The sequence below is a fragment of the Halichoerus grypus genome, chromosome 2, assembly GCF_964656455.1.
Source record: "Halichoerus grypus chromosome 2, mHalGry1.hap1.1, whole genome shotgun sequence".
Lineage (NCBI taxonomy): Eukaryota > Metazoa > Chordata > Mammalia > Carnivora > Phocidae > Halichoerus > Halichoerus grypus.
Genome location: NC_135713.1, coordinates 42,006,424 through 42,033,009, shown reverse-complemented (window position 1 = coordinate 42,033,009; position 26,586 = coordinate 42,006,424). Strand labels below are relative to the sequence as shown.

Here is a 26,586-nt window from a genome sequence, read left to right as displayed (position 1 = left end):
TGAGCAGTTGCCCAAATTTCACCGAGCTTGTATGTCACTTAATAAGTGGTCTCTGATTTAAAGACTAAAACCAGAGCTCTGTGACTTAGAAAACAGAGTACTTGGTACTATGGAAGCTACCTAACTTTCTGTCCTTACTGCTCACACGGTTTCACGTGCTTTCTTTCAACTCTGCCTAAAGGTACCAAGAACTTTTTGTTCAAACACGCCATGATATAGGATACATCAGTACCTTCAGACTTGCTGCTGATTTTGCCTAGAATGTCCCTCCCTCTTGTCTCCATCTAGTTAATTACTATTCCATTTTAAAAATTCAAGTCAAGGGGCACCTGGGTGGCTCAGTTAAGCGTCTGCCTTTGGCTCAGGTCATGATCTCAGGGTCCTTGGAACTCAGTGTTATGACACACCCAGATAATCCAAGATGATCTTTTCTCATCTCAAAGTCCCTAATTTAATGACATCAATAAAGTTCTGTTCCTCAAATAAATGCACATTCACAGGTTCTGGGAATTAGGAAGTGGGCATATCTTTTCAGGGCCACCATTCAAATTAGTCCCTTTTAAGTGTGACAAAATGAGAAGTTATGGTTCATTTACCTTAGCTTCCCATAAATTTAAAATAATTTAGTACTAAACATGAAAAAAGAAAAAAAAATAAGAGTGATCTACCACCCTGATGTCCACAAATCATTCTTTGGCCAATTGCTGTTCAATTCCTAGAACACAAATATCTTCCTTTTTAGAGTAAATATCAATTATTACACACAACACAAACATTTGCTATGTACAATGAGACAGAAACATTCATATTGGATTTTTTTTCTAACAACAACAACAAAATTTTAAATATGTTTTCTGAGGTGCAAATCTTGCGTAAAGGCAAATAGAAGTATATAGGACTCCAGTAGGGGAAATTCTAAAGTCAATGATAGAAATTCAGAAGTTCATAATAAATATATTATTCATATTGTTGTTATGAAATTTGTTGTTGAAATGAAAAATTATGAAAACTATTTTTTTTATGAAAACTATCTGTTTTTTTCTCTCCACATTTGTCTGTGTCTTTATTTCATTAACACTGAGTTCCAACCACCCTAAACTTTTATTGTACAGTCATATTATAATTTGGGAGTTTTTTGTTAATGTCACTAAGACACAAATCTGAGAGGGAAAACTTGATCATTAAAATAATTTTAAGAAAAATATATAAATAGAATATGAGGATAATAGTTATTTGAATTAGCTTTTTATGTTATTTCCTAATTTCTCCTTAGACAGTTTAGCTGTTGTGATATTGTGATTTATAAAAAATATATGTATTTGGTCATTCAGACAACCAAAATCTATTTGTTCATTGTCCACAGTTCCCAGCTCACAGCTCCTTGGAATTTCCTGAAGTGATAAGAGCAATGAGGGCATCTATTGTCATCATATTTGATCTCTTGCCTTCAGTTCCTGAAATTGCTTCAGAGCCATAAAGGTGAAATGGGGGGGTCTTGTTATTCATAACAAGCTCCTTTCCACCACAACTGGATTTACGTTAGTGAGGTGACTTGTGGAAGGCATGTAAGGATGGGGCTGGTTGCCCCATGGCTGGACAGGGAAACCAACCATGAATATAGGAGTGGAACTTTCAGTCCCCACCCCCGATTTCCAGGGTGGGGAGAAAGGCTGGAGGTTGAATCAGTCACCAATGGCCAATGATTTAATCAATCATGCCTGTGTGATGAAACCTTCATAAAAACCTAAAAGGAGGGGGTTCAGAGAGTTTCCATGTGCCACAGTGCCAGGCCCCAAGCTCCACAGGGATAGAAGCTCCTTTGTTCAGGACCTCACCCTATGTATCTCTCCATCTGGCTATTGATTCATATCCTTCAATATCCCTTGTAATAAATCAGTAATCTAGTAAATAAACAGGTTTCTCTGAGTTCCGAGAGGCGCTCTAGCAAATTAATGGAAGGCAAGGAGGAGGTTGTGGGAACCTCTGATTTATGGCCAGTCGGAAGTACAGGTAACAACCCGGACTTGACATTGGTGCCCTGAGTTGGAGAGGAGTTGTTGGATCCTCCAATTTGGAGCCATAGGTCAGAAGCGCAGGTAACAACCGGGGTTTGCGCCTGGCCTGTGATGTGGAGAGCAGTCCTGTGGGACTGAACCCTCCACCTGCGGGATCTGATGTGCTCTCTCCAGGTGGAGAGTGTCAGAACCGAATTCGCAGACACCCTGCTGGTGTCCTTGCCTCTTGGTGCTCTCCTGCGGGTGCCCGGGGAATGTTTCCTCGGGTGTTTGGGTGAAACCAATCCAGCAGACTTGCCCCACCGTATCTGTATATAAACGAGAGAGCTAACGATTCTCCTCCATTTTTAGGTAACATAGAAGCACTGAGTACTTACTGCAGGTCAGGGTCTGTAAATATTTTAGATACGGTGTCTTGCTTAATCTCAGCGGCACCACAGAGCTAAGCATGACCTCCCGTTTTACCAATGAGGGCAGTGAGACTCGGAGACAGCTGTTTTCAACAGAACATGCTGGTGGCGCCACATGGATCTCAGGGTGCTTGTCCCGAAGTTCACACATGTAAACAATTCACTGTGTAATGGTAGCTGTCCAACTTTAAATATATATAAAAACTTTTTGGATGTTGACAAGTAATGTCAACATTACTTGCTAACCTGCTAACACAAACTTTTTTTAAAAAAGATTTTATTTGAGATAGTGAGCGAGAGAGAGAGAGCGAGCATGAGTGGTGTGGGGGCAAAGGCAGAGGGAGAAGCAGGCTCCCCACTGAGCAGGGAGCCCGACGTGGGGGGCTCGATCCCAGGACCCTGGGATCATGACCTGAGCCAAAGGCAGACGCTTAACCGACTGAGCCACCCAGGCGCCCCAAAAACTTTTTTCTAGCATGTAAATCTCTATGGGAATTGAAAAGCCTCTCATACACCTCAATCAAATTCTTCGTGTGATCTGGACAATTTAAAAGTTGCTTCGACTTTGGTAATTAAAGATTTCAAGATTTTATTATTATCATCATTTCACATCACAATCCTCTTTCCATTCTCTCTTTAGCAAGAATCATGTAAAGGCCCGATGAAAATTTTATCTTACTGAAAGGTTTTTAAATTTTTTTTACACTTAAAAATGTAGAAAGCAACTTCTGTAAAGGATTAAAACTTAAAAGTGGAAAACTTTGTGTTTGATTAAATAATGGTGAATAAGTTATGAAATAATTTCTAGGGGCGTCTGGGTGGCTCAGTCAGTTAAGCATCTGTCTTTGGCTCAGGTATTGAACTCGGTGTCCTGGGATCAAGCCCTGCATCGGGCTCTCTGATCATCGGGGAGTCTGCTTCTCCCTCTGTGCTCTGTCTCTCAAATAAATAAATAAGAATCTTAAAAAAAAAAAAAAAAGAAAGAAAGAATTTCTAAAGGGAGATTAATATAGAAGAGGTACGACTTTTATACTTGTTTGAGGCCCTCCATGAATTTAGTGCCAATACTACAGGATGTCAGCAGGGAAGTTTTCTGCCAATGTTACTACTTTAACTGGTGATTTAAGGATCCCACCCCATTAGGCCTTTGGTATTTTTGCATTATTGGCCATATATTATAGTTACCATTACTGAGAGGCTACTATGAGTCAGGCACTGGCCAAATTTTTTACTTTTTGATCTCATTTAATCCTCTCCACACTCAGAAGTAACTGTCATCACCATTTTACACATGAAGAAACTGGGACTCGTTAGTAATAGATCACATGTATTGAGCATTTGCTGTATTTTACCATTTCTCCTTGCGGCTGTGACCACATTTAATCCTCGTAACAAACCTGTGAGGTAGCTAGAGTTACTTCTATGCCTATTTTACAGATGAGGAAATTAAGACTCAAAGAGTTTGTTAACTTGTCCACAATCAGAGAGCCAATGCATACTGAAGCCAAGATTCTTCAGGCCCTTGCTCTCCTGGCAAAGGAGGGAAGGAGGATGACAGCCACCATGTAATGCAAAGTGTGAATTTCCCACCCAGGCAAGATGGTGGGGTGAGGTAAGTCATGACAGCGATCTTCATTCAGAATGCTCAGAAGTGGGCGCCTGGGTGGCTCAGTCAGTTACGTGACCAACTCTTGATTTCTGCTCGGGCCACGGCAGGCTCTGCACTCAGCAGGAGTCTGCTTGACATTCTCTCTCTGCCCCTCCCCACCCCATTCTCTCTAAAATAAATAAATAAATCTTTTAAAAAAAATGTTCAGAAGTTTCCCCAGGAAAAGGAAGTTGATCTCTTCAGGGTGGCCCCAAGAGGGCAGAGCTAGCATCCCAAGACCTGACTTCTCTCTTAAAGGAAGAATTTTAATACAACAGCTGTCAAGGAGTGGTTTCAGTAAGAAGTGGATTCCTTTCCACCAGCATGTGGTTCTCCACGTTTAACCTGCTCACTGATCATCCAGGGAGCTTGTTTTTACAAAGCAGATACGCAAGACTTTTTCCCAGAGATTCTCAGTAAGTGTGAAGCAGGCCCCTGGGAGCCGAATTTATAAATAAATGCTCCTGGGCGAACCTGTCGCAGGTGATCTTGAACAACACTGGGAAATACTGAATAGGCCACACGTGGCAACCTTCTCATTCGAGAGGGGATTCCTTTATTATAGGGGAGGTTGGAATGGATGTTCCTAAGTTACCTTCAGAGCTGCTGAAACCAGAACCAGAAAGATAAAATGTTGAGCTGCTAGGAATGTGATAAGATGAGCTGAAAACTTCTGTGAGCTAACTACTCCACTTGGGGGGAAAAAAAAAAAAGCTGTATCGCCATCTGGGGGGCTGCCTAAAAGTCTCTTATTTACACTCCACCCTAAAATCATAGAATGATTTTCTCATTTAATTCTGATACCTTCCACTTTACAGACCTGGAATCAGACTCAGAAAGGCTAGGGAATGCACAACACAGCCTACGCCCCACGTTCAGCAATTCCCAGTGTGCTGCTTCTCGTAGGCTTGAATTGCCCAAGACTAAGATTATGCTTATCAATTACAAATGTTCCAGGTTTTCCTCCAGCAAGCAATTAGGAGGTTTAAGTTCTGGGCAGCTGTCACAGTGAAACAAAGTTCCCAGATCGGTACTATGCTTCTCGAAGGACAGGGCACCGCATTAAAAACGCAGAATTCTTGGCTCTGTCTTTTGCCCATAGCTATGGAACGACAATGGGACCGTGGATGTTTCGCACCCTGTGGTCTCTGTCCCAAGCCCAGCTAGGTCCCACACGGAAGCCTCACATGTGTGCATCTGATTAGCAAAACCTCAATCACGTCTGAATCTCTGACTGTAGTTCAGTTAGGAAAATGTGGTGTTCACATTTATTGTAGGTTTTCACTTTCTAGCCTCTGTTGGCCAGGAAGGCATATTAGGGGAAAAGAAAAGAAAAGCAAAAGTTGGGATGGATGCTGAGCAAACCAATCAGAATCTTATCACATATATCTATCCCCCTTGACCATTCTTCCCAAACCCTCCTCCCTTACCTCTAGACTACAGTCCTCTATCTGGAAAGAGGTGTCCCTTCCGTCTCTGCTTCCTCTCCTCTGACTCATTCCTTAACTCACACAATATGATCGCATCCCCCCTCATATCACTTCTTAGCACATGACACTTTCCACCTCCTTGCTTTGTCTCCCCCCACCCCAACCCATCCCCGTTCCCCTCCTATGTAGCGTCTGCCAAGTTCTGCATTTAGCACCTCACTGCCTCAGTCTGTGTACTCTGCCTGGGTGGTCCTGTCCACTTGTGTGGCATATCTACCATATGCAGATAATCCCCCGAAGTGTAACTCCAGCCATAAAATCTTTCCCAAAGAACACACCCAGGTTTCCAGTTGCATCCTCAGAGTGTCCGCCTAAAGATCACAAGCACCTCAAACTCGACATCTCTAATACAAAATTCATCACTTACTTGGAAAATTTGTTCTTCCCTCTGCATCCTGTGTGTATGTAAACTGCGCAACTACCCACTTGCCAAAGATAGAACCCCGAAGTCGACTGGATTCTTCTCTTTCCCTTTCAGTTCTTACATTCAAATGGTCTCTAAGGCCCATAAATTCAGTGGAATCCTTTTACCTGAGTTCCTAAGCTTAATAAGTGCTCTCTAAAGAAAGACCTCAGACATGTTCATTCTAGCACTTTATTGGAAATTGGTTGTATACATCAATGAAGTCAGGCCAAAGTCAAAGCATCACTTCCACACAATATTCTGATATCTGTGCTATCTTTTTACATAATTTAATACATCCCAAGATACTCCTGATTTTGGTCAAGGAGCTTGAGTGGTCCAGAAATCTCTCTCTATAAATATAGATCATAGCATCTAAAATAACCATTGTTTTTGAGTTAGTTCCAAAAGTCCAGGAACATCTCTTAAAATCTGTAGCTTAGACTGGCTGCAGTGCTTGCTGGTGGGAGGGAATGAAGGGCTTACACTTCACACCATGGAGCTGGTTACAGCAGGTGCTGGGGCGGGGGGGACAGAGCTCCTCGAGTGTGGGGCACACAAGTGGGTGGGGGTTGGAGATCCTGAAAGCTGCCCAGGCCACTCAGCCACCCTGTGTTTTCCAACATTGCTTGAGTGTCAAAGTGAGGAGACTCCAATGTAGAAAGAAGCCCATCATCCCAGGTACCTTGGCATTGCCAAGAAATGGCACAGCCTCCTCTAGATTGTTATAGGGGTAGACATTCTGGCACAGAGAAGGTCCTGGGAAGTCCCACCCATCTCCCTCCCCCTGCCACGCTCAATTCCCTCCAAATTCCAATAATTTGAGGGAGTGGCACTGCAAAGAAAATGACTTTGAGCCAAAGTGCTGCTGGCCCCTTGGAATGAGGACAGGGTGCCTTTGCTTCATTTGACCTGGGCACCGACGAAGGCTGCTCTGCCCCCAGCATCTTCCTCGCCCCCCTGAAGGCCATCGTCAGCGATCAAGTGCTTTGGTTCTTCGAAGCTTCTCAGCATTTAGCAATAGCACCTGTGTATCTGTGGTGGGCTTTACTGCTCACAATCACCAACAGCTTTAACCCCCACCAAGTCATTGGTTCTTGCAACCCTATGAGGTAGGAAGGGCAGGGATCATGATCCCCATTTAAAAGAGAAGGAACCTGGAACCCACAGAATTAGGTCCCTTGCCTGAACTCACACAGCTGGCTGGTGGCAAAATCCAAACAGAACCCCAGTCTCCTCTCACGTGGCAGGCTCCCGAGGCCACACTCCAAAGCCCCTCCTGCTGCTTTTCCGAGAAGGAAGAGGTGGGGGGAGGGGACACCGTCCACATCACTCCCTTGCCCCTCTTAGGAGATCTGATCTCAGACGGCTCCATTGAGGACGGGATGAGTCCGCATGCGATAGATAATGACCGCAGTGGCCGGACACAGCAACAGGGAGGTCATGATGACAATGGTGGCCAGGATGATGAGGACAATGACCCAGATATCCAGGATGTGCTTGGGGAGCGTGGCTTCCACCGGGACCTGGCTGACGGCGTCCATGCTGCTTCACTCTGTGACAGACAGGAAAGAGGAAGTCACTATCTTGCACCCTCTCCGGGAGTCAGAAGCTTGCATCCCTTACCACCTCCGTGCTCTTCAGGTTACCTGACCGATACGAATAAGGGGCTCACTTACCGAGGGCTTCCTACGGGCCAGGCCCCATGCTAGGCACTTTCTGTGTATTAACTCACTTAGCCCTCCCTTCAACCACCACCTCCATGAGGCGGTCAGCCTTTTGTATTTCTTGGACTTTATCTTCAGTTATTTCCGTTTTACAGATGAGGACCCTAAAACCTTTACAGATGTAGTTAATTTGCCCAAGGAAGTGAAGCCAGATGCGTGGGACTCCAGAGCCTCCATGTTTAACTATTAAACTATCACACTACCAGTCTGGCCCCTCATCTTTTAATTTGTCTTTGGTCCTGTGCCCCTTCTCCCATTCTCCTGGTAATAAAACCTGCTCTTTTCTGTGGAGAACCTACCTATTCTGTGTGGTTTACTGAAGGCGCTCACCTGAGCACAAGGGTAGATATGTGCTCTAGGCTTGGCCATCACTAATCATAGCCTCAATTCAGGGCTGGGCAAGTGACCCCGGCTGAGGCAGCCCAAGTCCTCCCAGGGCATTGGTTAAGATGATTCTTTCTGCTGGGGACTGCTCAACCAAAAGGATGTGAGTCTGGAAAGGACGGGCAGGGTGCTGTCTCACCCACGTGTGGCTAGCCCATCTTAGAGACGGAAAGAGAAATGGAGGCTTCAGGACCCGAACCCCATGCAGTCTGACGCCATCGGCAATCCTGGACACCCCAGACACAGAAGCGAATCATTCCCTGCCTTTAAGCCGGAGTCAGCGTGGCTTCTCCCACTTAACACCTAAGAGTTCTGATGGATAAGAGGTAAACCGGTTGTTCCCAAACTTTTTCAATTCACAGCACCCTTAGTGTTTTAGTAATTTTTTTACAGCTCTGCGGGCCCAGAGGAATACCTAGCAGTTCCATTTATTATGGAGTTAGCTTCAAACAAGTCAGTAAGCATTTATGTCCTAACAGAGTAGTAGCTGCTTGAAAAAAGATCATACAAATTGAAAAAAGAAAATATTTTTATTTCATTCTTCATCAGTTGCTTACTAATGGGACGTGGGCAGTGGGCAGACACTGCCCCACTTTGCAGACTCTGGGGTCAGATCGGACGATGCCACGCCCACTGCCCACTGCACGTTCATTTGTGCGCCCCACCTGCTGCATCCTGGCAGCCACCAAAAACTCAGCTTCACGAAACAGAGCATCGCCAAAGGGAATGCAGTACGGTTCACGTTAAAGTGCAAACTTTCTCGAGCTAGTCGTTTGCACAGTGCCTGAGGGATGTCAAAAATGTTACAGATCCTGCGGCCCCCACACACTTTTCCAATGAGTTCACTGTGGCTCCCAGGGCTCAGCGTACAACTTGGGAACGAACCACAGACCTAACCCATTCCCTGCCCAGAGGGCACAAGGCTGGAACAAACACTCTGCTGTGGTTCCTTCTAGATCTGAGATCTGAGATCTGTATTTCTGTGATTCTAGGTCCCAGACAAAATTTCCAATTCTAGTCCAATGCCCTGCTTTGTCCTAATCAATACCTTTTTCTTTCTAATGCCTTTGGCTCCATGCCCACTGCTGCCCCACTAAGTAAGCTGCTGACAGCCATATCCAAGGCAAAGCCTCCAAGATATACACACAGGGATGTTCATTTCTGCACTGTTTGTTACAGCAACCAATGCAACAAGTGTCCATAATAGTAATATAGCGTATATCCATATATTGGTACACCATTCACTCATTTAACAAATATTTAGTGCTTGCTATTCACCAAGTATTGTTCCAAGTGTGTTACAAATATTAACGTATTTAATAGTTACTAAAAAGAATGATGATCTACAGTGAGTTCTGAACATTCTAAGTGGGGGAAAAGTACAGTACAGAATAATGTACATAGGATTATTCGTCTGGCTCAGATTTTGTAGAATTAAGTAGACAGATGGGGGACGATACATAAATGTAAAATCATTTATGAGCAGAATCCAAAGAGTTAAACAGTGTTCACGCTGTTTGAATTTTCTAAACATGAGCATGTCTTACATTTAATTATCTTAAGTCCACTGGATTGAGGGGAAAATGGTCCAATAAAATTCAAGTATGAGCCTAGATCAAGTGGTCACCAAATGCCCTATACTGTGTCAAGTGAGAACCATCTTAGGACAGTATTAAAAAACACTAATTTCTGGGTCCCATTATAGACTTACTGAATTAGACTCAAGAAGGGACAGGAGGAGGCCGTTTTTCCCAATACGCAGCCAGCTTTGGGAACCCCCGGACCCACAGATCTCTAAGGCTGCTACGACTCTCTCCAGCACTGTGATTTGGCAACTGATTCCCAGGTGCTCTGCAGCCAGTCTGGTCTGACCTAGGCAAGGCCCAGGATGAAGGAGAAGCCTCTGGCAAGGCTCCCGAGGAGACCGGGGTTTTCAGGCTAGGGCCTGCCGAAGAGGGAGAGGCCGAGGAGGCTGACCCTTCCTCAGCCCTGGAAATGTGATCACTTACTCCAAGTCCAAGGCTCAGAAGCATGAGTCACAGGAGCCGTGCACTGTTAAGGAAGGACAGAGGCGGCAGAAATCATTCTTTGTGGTCTTCTGATTACATCAACAGCTAGCTTGCCCTGGGCCAAAAGAACCCCACGAAAGCCCTTTCTGGTAAATCCATTAACATCAAAGAGTTTCCGCAACTCCAAATGCCAGGAATAATTTCCCTGGCTGACTTTCATATGGAAAACCTGTCATTTACAGGAACTCAGGCTTCAGGGCTCATGCATCATCACGAATCACAGAAGCTACATCAGCCTTATTTCACAGATGGCAGAACGGAGGTCCGGAGGTCTTTCCCCACCTGCAACCCCACCTGCAACCCCACCTTCTTCCAGAATAATCATTCAAAGACATAAATCCAATCAAGTTGCTGCCTAAACAACACAAAACAGAATAGAACAAGTAGATGAATAAATGAAACTTCTTCTGTGTACTGCAATGCACTCTAGATTGTACTCTTTTGCACATGGCATTACTTAAAACCCTGATCACAAAAACAGATAAACACAGAGCTGCTCTAGAATGCCAGGGAGAAGGCAAAGGAGGGGTCTGGGGGTCCCAGCCAGCGGCTGGATAAATATCCTTAGAGGCCCTAAGCACTAGATATTAGGATGCTCACCCCCTTCCCACATACAATTCAAACTAAAAGCAATACTAAACCGTAACACATAAAACTAATTTTCCCAGGTGTTATTTTGGTGTCCCTGCTTAGCACAGCCTGTTCGCTTGGTACAGTACAGCTGTTCAGCTTCCCCTGAACCCCTTGGACTCCTCAAAACACAGTCTGAAAACCACAGGTTGTGATGTTCTCCAAGGGCCCTCTCAGCGCCACTGCTGTTCCAGAGGGCTCTAAGGCTGGCCATGAACGTGACCAGGTGTCCGAGCGCACAGGGAGCTCTCGCTCCTTGTTTCAACCTTCTCAGTCTTCAAACGTGTCCCCTCCGACGGGCTGTTCCTTCCCCTGGAACACCTCTCCCCACCGTGAAAGAAAAGTTGTGTCCCCAAAATAAGAACTATGTAAAGCATATGTTCAGCATCTTCAATGGCACGCTGGAAAGTTTTCCTTGAGAAAAAGCAGGACTCGGGCTTCTGCCAGCTGACTTGTGTTTGACCTCTATCTGGCATCCGGGTGCATGGCTCCTTGCGAGTACATAAAACCCTGTTTCTTGGCCCATCTAATTAATCACCACAGATCAAGCTGCTTGTCATTTGCTTTGCAGATACACTACTTGTTATTTCTGATTAATGGGTCATGTCAGACTGTGGCCCAAACCATTCATATCACAGATTTAACCTTATCACAGATAAAAATGGGATTTTTTATGACCATGGGAGGTAAAACAGCAGTCAGGCCTAAACTCCTGTCAATTTAAACTGGCATACACTATCTCCTGATGACCTCACTAAATGAATAAATAAACGCCGACATATGTTCTATATAAGTTTGTCTAAGAAGCTGCGTTAACACCACTCTGAGCTGACAAGCAAAAAAGTCACTGGTATCACCAGCCACCGACGCCGTGGGCCCTACACCACCTGCCCTGCGAGAGGCCAGTTTTCATAAGCAACTGAAAACCTTTTCGGGGAAAAAAAAAATCATTGTTCCAACCAATTCTATCATATGGCCAATTTTCTAGCGCCAACAAAAAATATATAAATTTCAGAAATTAAAATTTCCTGCAAGTCAGTAGTTTTAGAATAATTGAATTCAAGGTGACTAATCCATGCTATCTATCCGCCTTTCAATCATGAGAATCACTCCCTAGCAAGCAGCTCTCACCCTCCGACGAAGTAATATTGGTTCTGGTTGAGCACCATCAGGACAAGTAACTGTCCAGGATGTTCGTTCATTCATTCATTCATTCATTCATTCATTCATTCAGTACTTGCTATATACAAGATACTCCCTTAGGAATTACTGTTATTTACTCAGAAGCTATAACTCACTTCCAAGAAGCACAGAGAAGTTAAGTACCCCTCCTCTTATTTCCTCAAAAACAGGATCACACAAGCCAGCATTTAACAAATACCAAGTGCTAAGTACTGTGTGAGGCCTCGTCCCACACATTAACTTACTTAACCTTCACAATAATCCTGGGTTGGATATATTATTTTACAGATGTGGAAATGAAAGCCAAGGGGGGTTAACTGGCTGGTGATTATAAAGCGAAGTAACTGACATTCAAACTCAGGTCTCCTGACCCTATGTTCATCTCCAAAGCCTCCACACAGACCCAGGAGTAAGATCATGGAATATGCCAGATCCATAGCTCTGTCCTAAGTCCAGGTCAGACTCATTGCTTTTGGCCAAAGGCACTCTGGATTTAGAGAATTAAGAAAAGATATGCAGTCTATAACTAGAGATACCAAAAGATAAAATGATTTTTAATTTTTCTGAACCTAATTTCAGAATTATAAGGAGAAATAGATGAAGCCACAGTTACAGTGGGGGAGTTCAACACAATTCTCTTAAATACTGATAGAACAAAAAGTGTTTTAAAATCAGCTAAGGACATAGATGATTTTTTAAATTAATAGTTTTCTATAATGTATGATTTCAAATAGAAAGGAGCGAAACTAATTAAATATAAAAAGTTAACATTTAAATTATTTCCTCTGGGAATAATTTTTATATATTAATATATATATTAAATTTAATATTTAATATATAATGGGAATATATATTATGCTATATTTTATAAATATATAAAATTCTCAATTATGTAGTAATATATATTCATTTAATGGTATTGGAAAAAAATAACTTTGCGGATAATTACATGAGAATAAAGGGAAGCACAATATACAACATTTAAAAAACAAGTTCAAAACAGAATAGTTTCAGTGTAAGAACAAATAGTTTTTAGAACTGATTTCAAATGTTAAGTCATTTGACCTAACGCACAAAACAGAAAGTTCGCTCTAGTATGCTCCCGTCAGAACTGTAAAGAGGATATTTCTATAAAGCAATTGTGGTAAGTAGAACTCTAAGATGACCCTCATAATCTCTGTTCCCTGGTGCTACCCCTGGGATTAGGTTAGGTCACATAACAAATGTGAAGGGATTTTGCAGATGTAGTTAAGGTTCCAGATCCCCTGACTTCAAAGTAAACAAAAAGAGCATCCAGAGTGGGCCTGACCTAATCAGGTGAAAGTTCTTTAAAAGAGGGCTAAAGCTTTCCCTGAGGTCAAAGACACTGCTCTGCTGGCCTTGAGTTGCAAGAAACAAATCTGCCAACAACCTGAATGAGCTTGCAGGCAGAGTCTTTCCTAATTGATCCTCCAGATGCAAATGCAACTTGGCTGACACCTTGACTGAAGTTTTGTAAGGACCCAACGAGGTTGTGTTTGAACCCAGGGAAGCTGTGAGATCAGTGAATGTATTTTTAAGCCACCAAGTCTGTGCTAATTTGTTATGGCAGCAACAGAAAACTAAATCAGCAATACTATTTCGTCCTGGGTTTGTTCTGTGGAGAAGAAATCCCTGCAAAGTAATGGCATTCTAGACATCTACATAGAATTTAGACACTATCTAGCTTAAGCCACACAGCCTCCCTCCCATTTTACAGGTGAAGGAAATGACTTGCCCAAGGTCACACAGCAGGTTAAGGGCAGGACTGAGGGGAGAACTCAGGCCTCCTGATCCGCGCGCTCTTTTCAAATGCCATCGCTCTCCTGTTTGAGATGGGAGCCGGGAGAAAGTAAGGAGTCCGGTTGGAGAAGGCAGCGGGAGGGACAGGCTTCTTGATTCTACCTCTTTACTGTGTAAAAGCCATAGGGGCCTTGAGGCCCAGAGCCCGAGGCCACATCACAGTAGGTGGGACAGGTGAGATGGTTTTCCAGGGCCACACACACACCCCTCAACCAAAAATAAGTCCTGTCAGAATCACTGGAGAATGCAGTTCCATCCCTTTGGCTCAAGGCCCGAATGCAAATGAATCTAGAGAAGAAGGTAGTGGTGAAGACTGTAACTTAGCATCCCTCACCGTGAGACCGACAGGGAAGAGGGAGAGACACTGGCATCTGACTGGTCGTGGGGGACCCCGCAAGGTGGGGCAAAGCACCATGCGTCTGGGATGAAGGACTGGACCCCGTGCCTGGCTTCCGGCTCTGCCGAGGCCCGGACTTCAGCCAGCACAGCGCCTTCTCCTCACAGAACGCGCCCCCTCTCTACTCAGTGGCAGGGGCACTGAATACACGTTTCTTAACTCAACCGCTCCCCCCCGACCCCCCACCCCCCCACTCCCCCACCCCCGGAGCTCCTGGATGCTGGTTGGGCGAGGGGAGTGCGTGGGAACGGAGGGAATACTTGGAAACAGCGGGGAAGTCTCCCCTCTACACTCCCCTCTACAGCGTTAAGAGCGAGCCCCAGCTCAGAGGCCAGCTGGCTTGGGTTTCAATGTGGCTCCACCACTTTCTAGCTGACCTATCTTGGGTAAGTTATCAAACTTCCTAATGCTTCCATTTATTCAGCTGAAAACAAAAACAAAAATGGGCAAATAATAGCATCTGCCCTGTAGGGTGAGTAGAATTCCATGAGAGGATCACACATAGTACTGGGCAGTATTCTGACACCCGACGGGCACCCCACAAATGTCCGTTCCATGATCAGTAATTCCTGGCTGCAGGGATCACGCACCTGAGCAAATAGCCTCCCCTCCCCGCCCCGACAACCAGTTAGAATTTGTTAGTATCCCTGACTTGGCACATGTCTTCACTTTATCAACAAAGATGATAGAGGCTTAATCCAAATTAATGAATTTTTTTTTAATCAACCAATGACATGGTTGATTAACCTGACGGATTCCTCCAGGCTGAGGATGAAACACGGATGGCGCTGTGATTCCCACTGGGCATCGAGGAGTGGGGGTGGAGATGGAGATGTTTGCCCCTAAGAAGCTCACCCTCTTCTGCAGGAAAAAGACATCACGTAGAACTGCTAGTTGCAATACAAGGCAGGGCACTCCTACACTGAAGGTGCGAACCACACGCTCTTGGAGAAGAGGAAGTGGAAAGAGAAAGAGAAAGAGTGCAGGTAAGACAATCTTGATCTGAATCCTGCTTTCCATCCTTATCAACAGTGTGACTTGGGGCAAGTTACTTAAAATCTCTAAACCTCAGTCTTCTCATCTTTACAATAAGGACACTAAGAGTATTATATTGCACCCTACTTTTGTGAGGATAAAGCGAGACAATAGGTACATAGTCCTGAAACATAACCGATGCTCAAAACAATATTCGTCTTCATTCCTTTGTTCTTGTCTAAGTAAAACACAACACTTTAAAAAGACGGGGGACTTTGATATAGGCTTTGAAGAGAAGTAGGTGTCCAAAAGGAAAAAAATAAAGGGAGAGGCAGGATGAGTAGAACAGATACATCAACAAAGCCCCGAGTTGATAAGATACAGGGCGTGCTGGGGCATCTGTAGTCCTTGCGGCTCTGGCAAGAGGCTTACCCTTTCTAAGCTTCCGTTTCATCTGTAAAATGGAAACAGGACTACTTCATTGGGATGCCGTGGGATCTGAATGAGCTAATGTACACACTTACTTCGGACCATGCCTGGTGCACAGTAAGGACTTCATCCATGTTAAACTGAGCTGGGGGACACAGCCCAGCTCCTAAATTCAGAGCGTTCAGAGCCCCACCACTATTTGGGGCGCCATGACCGCTCCGAAGCTGATCTAGGAAAGCGCAGGGATAGTTTCATCCACACGGAGAGCCTTTGAGAGTCTGTCCCGGCTTTGATCTTCCACAGGAAAAGCACACCCTGCACTTCTGAGCTGCAGCTAGCAGTTGACTTTTGAGGGATTGCCCGTGGTTATCCAACCGGTTTTACCACCAAGGAGCTCACTGAGGAAGAAGGCAATAAAAGAAATGACTTCCTGCTGGCTGGCAAGCTTAATTATCCCGATGTGGGAGAGAAAGCAGACCGAGCAGGTGGCTTCCTGCAGGTGTGGCCTGCCACGGAGGCCGGAGGGGGGCAGTGAGCCCAGCTCTGAGTCACCGGCCCAGGGGCCATCTCTTCGGGCATCCTGCCAAATGCGGAGAATGAGGCTGACTGTTCCCACCCAGGGAGCAGACTCGGGGGCTTACTGGCATCACTCCGCTGATAGGACCCCTTCCGAAGGCTCTACCCTCAGAAGGAGCTGGTGCAATCATCTGAGAAGAATGGAGCATCGAGGCCAGACAGAGAAAGGAAGTCAAGTTCCGAGAAGAGGCCCCACTGGCCCCTTACTAGCCTGGGGTAACTAATGTCCTGATCAGACTTTTGTGCTTGCTGTTCCCTCTTCTTAGAATGCTCTTCCCCGCAGATCTTGCTTTTCAACAACCACTGTCTCAGTGTCCAGGACCTCAACTTAAATGTCACCTCTTTGGAAAAGCCTTTTTCCAGAATCACCTTGTTAAATCACTACCCTCGTCCAGCCGCCATTCTCTATCTCAGACCTTGTTTTAATGTCTTCAGACACTTTTCACAATTTAAAATTAGCTTGTTTGTTTGCGTGTGTATGTGTTTTTTTTTTTGGCCACCTTTGCCCACTGAAATGCAAGCACAAGGAGAGCAGAAGGCTTGCCTCCCGTTCCCAGCCGTACCCCCGGCACAGCTCTCCTGGCACACAGGACGGGCCCAATAAACCCAAGATGGGTGAGGGAATGAACACAGACAGATGGGAGGACTTCAGATCTGAGCTTAGTTGGAACTTAGCTGTCCGGAAAGGATCCTCGCCCCATGATCTTAAAAGTCAGAATCCCATCTCTAAAACAAAATGCATCCTCTGACTTGATCATTTTCTGGGCTCTCTATACATTCAGGAAGGATTATGAGGGCCTCCTCCTTTCCCAGACTGGCCTGTACATACCAGGCAGAGAGAGGGGCACTGACCTTTCAGAATAACGTTCTCTAGGATTCCCTGGGCTCCAGAGCTGGGCACTGAGGTGAGTATAGGGGTGGGGGAGTTGCTGTCCCCAGCAGGAACATTTCCTTCTCTGTTCTCAGAACGGAGAGCTGATAAAAACGGAGGGGATTTCCCAGGCCTACTGCGGGTGAGACCATCCGCACCTCATTCACCCTCAGAGACAGTTCTCTTCCCCTTCTGTAACAGCCTCAAGCACTTACCAAGCCAAGCCATCTCACTAGGGACCTCTGTTCCAAAGACGGGGGCCAGAGGAAGGGACGGGCAGGACTTACAACTATCAAAAATGTGAAATGAATCAGATCAGAGGACTTTGTCCAATCACCCGAGGTCCCCGAGGAGGGCTCTGTTCTCATTTTACCCCAGCTGGCTTCCGTCTCCATCAAAATTCTTAACAGTCTAAAGACGTGTTCCCTGCTTGAGTTTCTGTCTGCTATTCTGTGGCTGGAAAAATGGAAAAACACCAGGATATTTCAAAGAGATCAGAAAACAGCCAGAACTATTCAAGACTGCACGTACCCATCAGACCCAGCCAATCACAGAGTCTTAGAAACCAACCGGGAGCCAGCAGAGAAGCCCTGGCCAAATCCACAGCATCCTGCTTAAGCCTCTACCATCCATCATGGTTATTTGCCAGTGAGTAAGAGCCTGCTGCGTGCTGGGCCCACAAAGGAGACTCTCCATGGTGGTGGGCTGGTGGGGTGGGGGGGCGGTTAGTGATAGAGCTGCAAGGGCACCAGAGTGGTGTGAATCCCCTGCCAAGCTATGTGATCGGGAACAAGTCAATCTCCAAAAATGCATGCAGCAAGCAGAACAGCAGACCCTCAAAGATGTCCATGGTCCTGGTCTCCGGAACCGTGACTATGAAAAAAGAAGCATGACTCAGAGGGCAGAGTCATGAAAACAGAGGCGAAGAGTCGGCAGATGTGATTTAAAGACTTTGAGATCAGATTATCTTGGACGACCAAGTGGGTCCAATCTAATCACATGAGTCCTTAAAAGTGAAGAGGAAGGCAGGAGGGTCAGAGAAATATGGCATGAGAAGCACCTGACTCACCATTGCTTGCTTTGAAGATGGAGGAAGCCGGCTACGAGCCAAGGAGTGCAGAGGCCTGCAGAAGCAGGGAATGGCCCCCAGCTGACAGCCAGAGAGGAAACGGTGACCTTGGTCCTACAGCCATAGGAACTGAATTCTGCCAACAACTCAAATCAGCAGGGAACAAATCCTCCCCTAAAGACTCCAGAAAGAAACTCAGCTTACTGATGCCTTTTCTTCTGGAAAGACCCATACCATACTTCTGACCTGTAGAACGGTAATACAGTAAATTTGATTTTTTTGAAGCCACTAAATTGGTGGTAATTTGTTACAGCATTAGAAAATGACCACACTGTGTGATCCTGAGTAAGTCCCTCCTTCAAATTGGGCCTCCTTCTCCTGTCAGTCAATTGGAAAGGGTGGTCAAGGTGATCTCCAAGTCTCACTCTGCTCCCCTGACACCCTACCTCCCCTAGAGCCCTGCCCCAGGTCCAGGATGGTCTTGGGTTGAAGGCCATTAAAGAAAAAAACAGAAAGGAGCAAGGGGTGGAGAAGATGAATCTTTAAAAAGCCCCAAGGTGTTTCCTAAAATGCTACCCAGGATGCTCAAAAAAAAAAAAAAAAGTCTCCCGTTTTGCCATTTGTTACTTCCTAGACCATCCCCCAGAGGAATGAAGTGGAAAATCTGGGAGAGCAAGAAAAAAAGCTTCACGATCAATTGGTAGAAGCTGTCCAGAGCACTGAGTTAAGGATTCCCTAGCCTCGCAGAGATTGCAAGGTGCAAAGTCCTGATTATCAGGGATTAGGACTGGTGACACGTATGCCACAAATAGGTCACCAGTACTTGAAACTGATTTGGGGAGTTTAGTTTTCTGTTTTCCTTCTCCCTCCTCCATTTCATTCTCTCTGATCCTATGTAGTTGGTCACCAGCAATTCGCATGTCCAATCAGCCAGAGTCCAAATCAATAAAATAAGGAAACTAGAGCTACGCACCACGAAGCAATGTAAAGTACACAGTAGAGTTGCTGAATCTGGTTTGCTGTTGTCCACCATGCTAGCCAGGGATAGTTCTGGCCTGTTCCCCTTCCTGGCTACCTCTGAGCTTTTCTCTTGGATGTACACCATTCTGTTTCCCTAGTGAGGCAGAAAGATACTAGGGTCCCTAGTGATTTACTAGTCCAGTGGCTGTCAAATTCTTACTTACCGTCCCCTAGGTGACCCTGCAAGTAACTGACAGAAACAAGATCTAATAACCCAGATCCCCATAATTCCAGTGCAGTTCAGAGCTCAGGCCCTGAAACCAAACTGCCTGGGTGCAAACTGCAGCTCCCTGTGATCACGGGTGAGTTCCCCACTCTCTTTGGACCTCAGTCTCCTCAACTATAAAATGGACAGAATGGTGGTCCCTACCTCATAGGACTGTGGTAAAGACTAAATAAATTAACACTTGTAAAATGCTTAGAATAATGCCTGGCTCATAGTCACCACTCAGTAAATGTCAAGTATGGTTTGTTTTGTTTTGTTTTTGGTAGGCTCAACATGGGGCTTGAACTCATGACCCTGAGATCAAGACCCGAGCTGAGATCAAGAGTCGGAGGCTGAGCCGACTGAGCCACCCAGGCGCCCCTCAAGTATGATCCTGATTACATCATTTGGCTTGTCTGGCCCGTCGGGACAGTTGTCTACAAGCTGTGGTAAGACCAGCATTTACTTACATAAACTGTGAGTGTGCGCACACGTGTCTACCTTGGATTCCACTGCCAACAACAGCAGTGAGACCAATCAAGATAAAGATTCTCTTTCCTTGGCGACATTTCCTTTATTTGTAGATTTTAAACCACAGTGAAGAAACAGAAGCACTTTTTTTTAAAACAAGGATCAGCATACAGCTAGGGAAGCACCTGAAACTGAGACTGCCACTTACCCCGTTGGCGCCTCCCTATGTGACCCAACCACATGAGGCCCCCAAGGTCTCTAATTTGGTGTATGTCTCAAACACCGAACCCCAGCTCTATGATTCGTAGGCTATGCCAGAGACCATGCCCGAGACCGGGAATCCCCAGACCTGTCATGCAGGGGAGCCCACGGTTCTGACGCCCTGAGAGGTCACTGTTTAGAACATCTGATGGAGCATGACTTGTGACCTCCAGGGCATGACTCATAACCCGAGGAGGGCTGGAAATGGGAGGTCCCTGGTGCAGTGCAGAAGTGCTTCTCCTCAGCTGTTCCGGTCCTGGCTGCAGAAGTACGGATGTCCCGAGGCTTGGCTGGGCTCACAGGACTGCTGGCCGCCCTACGGAACCCAAAGGGCACATCCCGCTCAAGCGGAGGTGCCCGTCTGTTCCATCCCCACTTCACTTTAGGGATGTGGAGAGCGAGGTCAAGATGGGGAAAATGCCTCATCAAGGTAACTCTGAGTGTCTCCTGACTTCCAGAGAATTGTCCTTCCCACCCCCACCCCTACCCCAACCCCCATTCAGGCATTTGCAAGCCTTCCTATTTCCCCACCGCAGTGGTACCACAGGTACTCAAGGAATCTTTGAGACTTCAATGTCTGAGCAGCTTTCACTACCGGGGCCTAGAGCTCTGAGGAATCTACAGAGGAAGGGGAGACTCCTGAGCGCACCCCCGCCGCCACCCCGGGCCAACAGGCCCAAGGCCAGTCAGGAAGAAAGGGTGGAGCTGTAGGAACAGGAGTCCAGCCTGGCCACTCAAAATAACAACTTCCCACAGGTGTGCAGGTTTTTACGGCTTACACCTCCCCTTCTTCCACGCGTGAACAGTACTGAGCACCTACTTGCCAGGCCCTGGGCCAAGGGCTGAGGAGGTCTCGGAGATGAGGCTTGGAGACAGTCTCTACCCTCAAGGAATTTGTGGAGGGGTAGGGAGAGAAGGGGTGCAACGACTGGAACAACCAAGTCCGAAGTAAAGAGGTGGGAGGAGGAGGAGGGGGCGGAAGAGGAGGAGGGGGCGGGGAGGGGGAGGAGGAGGGGGGAGGGGGAGGAGGAGGGGGGAGGGGGAGGAGGAGGGGGGAGGGGGAGGAGGAGGGGGGAGGGGGAGGAGGAGGGGGGAGGGGAAGAGCACTTGGAAGGAAGGCTTCTCTCCGTGATACTCTGCACACCCGCTCTCTCATTTGATTTCTGTACGCCAAGGATATTTTCTCCCTTTCACAGATGGAGAAACAGGGCCGGGAGACAGGATGGGGAAACTGCTGGTGCCGGACCAAGGGACCCCACACCCCACTCCAAACTCTTGGCGCCTCCCTCGCGGGGCTTTGGGAGAAGCCGCCGGCCGCGGGGCTGGGCTCACCCACCCGAGCCGCGGCTCCCACGAGGCCCCAGATCGGCCGAGGAGGTGGCTGCAACTTCGGGGCTGAGAGAAGCAGAAAAGGGGAACGCAGAAGTGATGACGGGGGAGGAAAGAGGCAGAAGAGGGGGAAGGAGAGGAGGACAGTTGGGAGGACGCTGGGCTAGGGACCACGGGAGAACGGAGCCCCACGCGCGACACCCGATGGCCCCACTCACCCGGGGATCCTCAGAGCGGCTTCGCAGGAAAGCCCGCGGCCCCCGCCGCAGCCGGATCGCGCGGGGTCTGCGGGAGGCTCGGGCCAAGGGACGGCTCGAGCGCTTCCCCCCGCTCGCGGGGGGCGGCCCGGCCCCGGGGTCGCGGCGCGCCACGTGCCGTGCCCTCGGAGCCCGCGGCGGCGGGAGCGCGCGGGAGCGGCCGGGACGCGCGGCTTGGCCCCGGGGAGGCGCTCGGCGGCGCTGGAATGCGCGGCCGCCAGGGGACCGCCCCCGGAAAACCCGGGCCCCCGGCCGCCGCCGCCGCCGCCCCGCCTCCGTCGCCCCCGCGGCCGCCCCAGCCCGGGGGAGAAACCCGAGGGCCCGGGCTTCCCCGCCGACCCCCGGGCCGCGCTCGCGTGCAGGCCGGCGCGATCGCTTCGGCCGTCGGACCCCCGCTCTCCTTACCGTGACCCGGGAGGCTCGGGCTGACCGAAAACGCGTCCTCCAAATTCCTTTCCGGCCAAAGTCCGGCCGATGGGTTTGGGCGGAGAGGCCGAGACTCTCAGCTCCTGCTTTGCAGTGCACTGAGTGTAGGATCCTTGACAGGCGGCTTCGAGAAAGTGAGGCTAGTAACACCTGTGTCCCAGCCCTGCTGTGAGGACGGACTTAGACGCCAGTGTGAAGCCGGTTGGTTGTCTGCCGTGACACGCCTCTGAGCATCCTGTTCATTCTTGTGACAACAGTGAAATGGCCCGATCCAGGGTGCTCATGAGCCCAGGAGAGCTGGCTGCTGAGAGGACTCCACGCCCTGCCAGTTCCCGGCCCGGCTCCCACGCAGAACAACGCAGCTGTGCGATCCCCTGCCGCCTCTGGGATGCACCAGGGACAGGGACCCACAGTTTTTAATTCAGCTGTCGAGCGCTCTTCAGTCTTGCTCTAAAACACAGGAGCTCAGGCCTTGACCATCAGTGTGACCCTGGGGAGTCTTGGAGCCCAGTTGTGTGTCAGTTTCTTCCTTTGCCCAATAGATTTAGTAAGAACTATACTGCTTTCCCAGGCCTAAATCCGGAATGGTGTGGGGGCTGAACTTACCCCCTACTGTCTTCTCTGAATCGGGGATGAGGTCAGCAGAAATGACGTCTAAATCATCACTACCAGATGCCAGTTTTTTAGAGGGGAAACAATGAGGATGAAGGGGATTGACATGAGAAATGATTTGACAAAAATTCTAGGAAATGTCACCCAACATGTTTTAATCAAAAGAGACGTGTGGAATCTTAAAAACAAACAAGTACCACACAATTCTGAATAGTTTAATAGAAAACTCTCAGTAGAAAAAAACAAACAAAAAAGCTAAAGGAGGACAATCTCAATTTAATACAAAGTGTTCCCTGGTTAGTGGAAGAAGTAGGGGAGTACTCTGGATGGACACCAGGAACTCCCTGTGCCCTGTGTGAATGCTGGCTTCCATCTGGGAGAACGCAGAGCCCCAGGGCCGGCGGCAGCACTAGCGAAACTCAATCTGCCTTTCCCAGTTCACAGTCTATCGGTGTCTCTTTAATAATGATTTGCCCTGGCACCCAAAAAGCGAGCCAAAAGAGAAAATTGAATAATAACCTATGGGAAACATACTACATTAGCTCTGTCTCAGCTGGGTTGATTTTGCTGAGAGGGCTTTGGAAGAGAGGAATAATGGATGCTGTGTTGGGGTAGGAGGAGGGGGGAAAAATAGCCAATTTCAGTACCAAGCTTTGTTACAGCAAAACCCAGGGAACAACTTATATTTCACTTCCTTGGTGCTCAATTACAAGTACTCCAAAGGGAAAACCATCAAGAATTAAAAAAAAAAAAAAAAAGTAATACGGGACATCCCCCTGATAGTGGGGGGGGGGGGAATTTGAATAAAAGAAGTTGTAGCCTAACAGCATTCTACCAAAATACTGCCTACAGGGGGCCCCCACTAGGATAGAATTCATCTCAGAAACCCTCTCACTGAATCACACGTATGCAAGAATTTTCTTCTTTCATATATTTTTCACTTGCACAAGTACATTTATTTAGTTTGGGAAAGTAATGTGGTATATTGGATTGGTAGTCAGGAAGCCAAAATTCTGAGTCTATCTAAGTAGCTAAATGATCATTAATGCCTCAGTTCCTCACTTGCAAAATAGTAAAATGAAACCTATTCCTTCTGATACAATTATTGTGTGTAAAGATGTCATTCACGTATTTCTTTATTCAGAATTATTCACTGAAAGTCTCATACATGTTCTAGGTACCAAGGAAGACAAATTCTCTTTCTTTATTGTTTGACATCTCGTGGGGGAAATGTTCACCATAAATAAGCAAACAAATAAAAAAACAAAGTGATATCAATTTGCGAAACCGTGAGGAATATAAAATGAGATGAGGTAATAGAGTGATAGAGCACATTTTATGTTTGATCATGGAGATTGTAGTTAATCTGAATCTCCTGAATTGTTTGTATTATCAATGATTATATTACTCTTTAGTATATCAACTTAAATGTAATTTCCAAGGTCTTTCATTACACTCTAAGAATTTAGACTGATATTAAATTATTGCCTGGATAATTTGTAAGGAAGGTAGAACACAAAAACATTGATCACGAAACATGGTATGCATGCACACACGCACATGCACTCCTTTGCCTCCTACTTTTATATGTTTGAGAGTGGATAAACCCTTGGGGTATATTAATGTATACGTTCAATTTTGCCACTTTAAGAAATGCAAATGGGATGTGTGTGGCCATAACAGGTTTTACAGTGCTTGCTTTGCTGGTCTGCTAAATGTTTGTATCTTTCAAATCATGCTCAGTTACTTGCCTACAGTTACTTGAGGAAATAGAAGGTAGTTACATTGCTTAAAAGATGTAATTTATGTGCTAAGAGAGTAGATCTTAATGTTCTCCCCACAAAAAAAGAAGAGGTAACCATGGGATGGGATGGAGGTGGTAGCTAATACCATGGTAATAATCATTTTGCTATTTATAAATGTATCATATTAACATGTTGTACACCTTAGACTCATACAATATTAAGGGTCAATAATATGTCGATAAAGCAGGAAAAAAGAGAAATGGGTAGGATCCTATTTTATTCAATATGATGAAGACTAAAAAAATCTTTTTTAAAATACACAAAATAAGATATGAACAAATGTATGAACATACCATTCTTCATAAAAAAAAATCTAGTCTGTAACAATGCCAGTTCTCTTCAAATAAATGTATAAATCTAAAAAACATTGTAACTTTTATGGGCCATTGAGACTATCTTAAGAATTGAAGTAGTAAAGAAATACAAGCATAGAATAAGATTATGAGTGCAAATTTGTTATCAAGGGAAAAAGAGCCATTTCATCTTGAAGTAAAAAACTGTGCCAGGGGGTGGGTGGATCAGTCATTAAGCGTCTGCCTTCGACTCAGGTCATGATCCCAGGGTCCTGGGATCGAGCCCCTCATCGGGCTCCCTGCTCAGTGGGAAGCCTGCTTCTCCCTCTCCCACTCCCCCTGCTTGTGTTCCTGCTCTCACTGTCTCTCTCTCTGCCAAATAAATAAATAAAATCTTTAAAAAAAAAAAAAACAACTGTGCCAGAATGTGAAAGATTAGCAAGAGACAAATTTGACTGGGTAAGTTGTAGAAGTTTGATGACAAGAGAACTTTGTTTCGTTGGTTTGTAATGCCTTCAAATAATGAGTCTAGAAGGAAACAATGAAATATGTTAAAATTTTGACAAAATTGGCTCTGTTTTTTTTTTTTTTTTTAAGATTTTATGTATTTATTTGACAGAGAGAGACACAGCGAGAGAGGGAACACAGCAGGGGAAGCGGGAGAGGGAGAAGCAGACTTCCCGCGGAGCAAGGAGCCCGATGTGGGGCTCGATCCCAGGACCCTGGGATCATGACCTGAGCCGAAGGCAGACGCTTAAGGACTGAGCCACCCAGGTGCCCCAAAATTTGCTCTGATTTAATGAGCTTACTCATAAGACTTTTTAAAAAGGCCTTTCTGACAATTGTTTCATTAACTCAAGAGTAGAATTTGGTTTTGTTTTTCTCTATGTTAAAATGACAAACTAGTCTTGGAATATTCAGTTGTTTTTGGGGTTTTTTGTTTTTGTTTGTTTTAGAAAGGCAGACTGCCACATGTAGCACCTCATTTGGATGTGTCCGGAGTTTTGGAAGTTTGACTACCCTATGTTCCCCAGAAATGGACCTTGAGAGCTTGTGTGGAGGTTCTAGCAGGGGAGTGAAGCTTATATATCCTTGATCGTTGATCTCTATGGGAGAAGGTCATCCTCTTCCACTGTGCTCAGCTTCGGGAGGAATGCACTAGGAGTGGTGTGGGAGGAAGGGGACACCCACTTAGCCAGCCAGATCAGCCGAATCAACCCTGACGATCAATGGGGTGATATGTCGCAGCCAGACTGCACTCATATCCTTAGTTTCTTCTTAACAAGAACTAGTGAGGGGCTCCTGGGTGGCTCAGTCGGTTAAGCGTCTGCCTTCAGCTCAGGTCAGGATCCCGACGTCCTGGGATCAAGCCCCACGTCTGTCTGGCTCCCTGCTCAGCATGGAGTCTCCTTCTCCCTCTGCCCCTCCCCCTGCTCGTGCTTGCACTCTCTCTCTCAAATAAATAAAAAATCTTAAAAAAATAAGAGATAGTGAAAGTTATTTTTAATTTCTATATAATCTGCCCAAATAGCAGATATTATATATCTGATCAGCATAACTTTTCTGTGTTTTGTGCTTTGTCATGCCCTTGATTACTTAAAAAGAAAACAACAGAAGTTCCTCATTTCTTAAATAGCTAAAGTTCCTTATAATGATACCTATGGTTATGTTTATTTAGTACTAGTGTATTGTTAATCTGATTAATAGACAGCCAAGCTACAACCATTCATCGTTCCCAGGCATCTATGCTTCTGTCTTAAGCTAAGGAGGATTCTTTTTCGAAAAATCTTTTTAACATTACCTTCCCATCA

The 26,586-nt window shown here is 46.2% G+C and overlaps 1 protein-coding gene across 2 annotated transcripts; it reads right to left on the bottom strand.

The window, feature by feature from the left end:
* Positions 1–6,144: 6,144 nt before the first annotated feature.
* SMIM3 (small integral membrane protein 3) lies at positions 6,145–22,685 on the bottom strand. 2 transcript variants are annotated; one of them, XM_078066749.1, is made up of 2 exons: positions 22,045–22,685; positions 6,145–7,521 (listed from the first exon to the last, which is right to left on the bottom strand). In XM_078066749.1, exon 2 carries the CDS (start codon positions 7,508–7,510, stop codon positions 7,328–7,330), a length of 183 nt encoding a protein of 60 aa, XP_077922875.1. In that variant the 5' UTR covers positions 7,511–7,521; positions 22,045–22,685; the 3' UTR covers positions 6,145–7,327. The 2 variants fall into 2 exon arrangements, with proteins under 2 accessions (XP_077922875.1, XP_035946546.1); XM_036090653.2 differs by lacking the exon at positions 22,045–22,685 and adding an exon at positions 21,601–21,876.
* Between the last annotated feature and the right edge of the window lie 3,901 nt (positions 22,686–26,586).

Excerpts from the sequence above, each read along its gene's own strand:
- SMIM3 (XM_078066749.1), bottom strand. The coding sequence starts at position 7,510 with ATGGACGCCGTCAGCCAGGTCCCGGTGGAAGCCACGCTCCCCAAGCAC.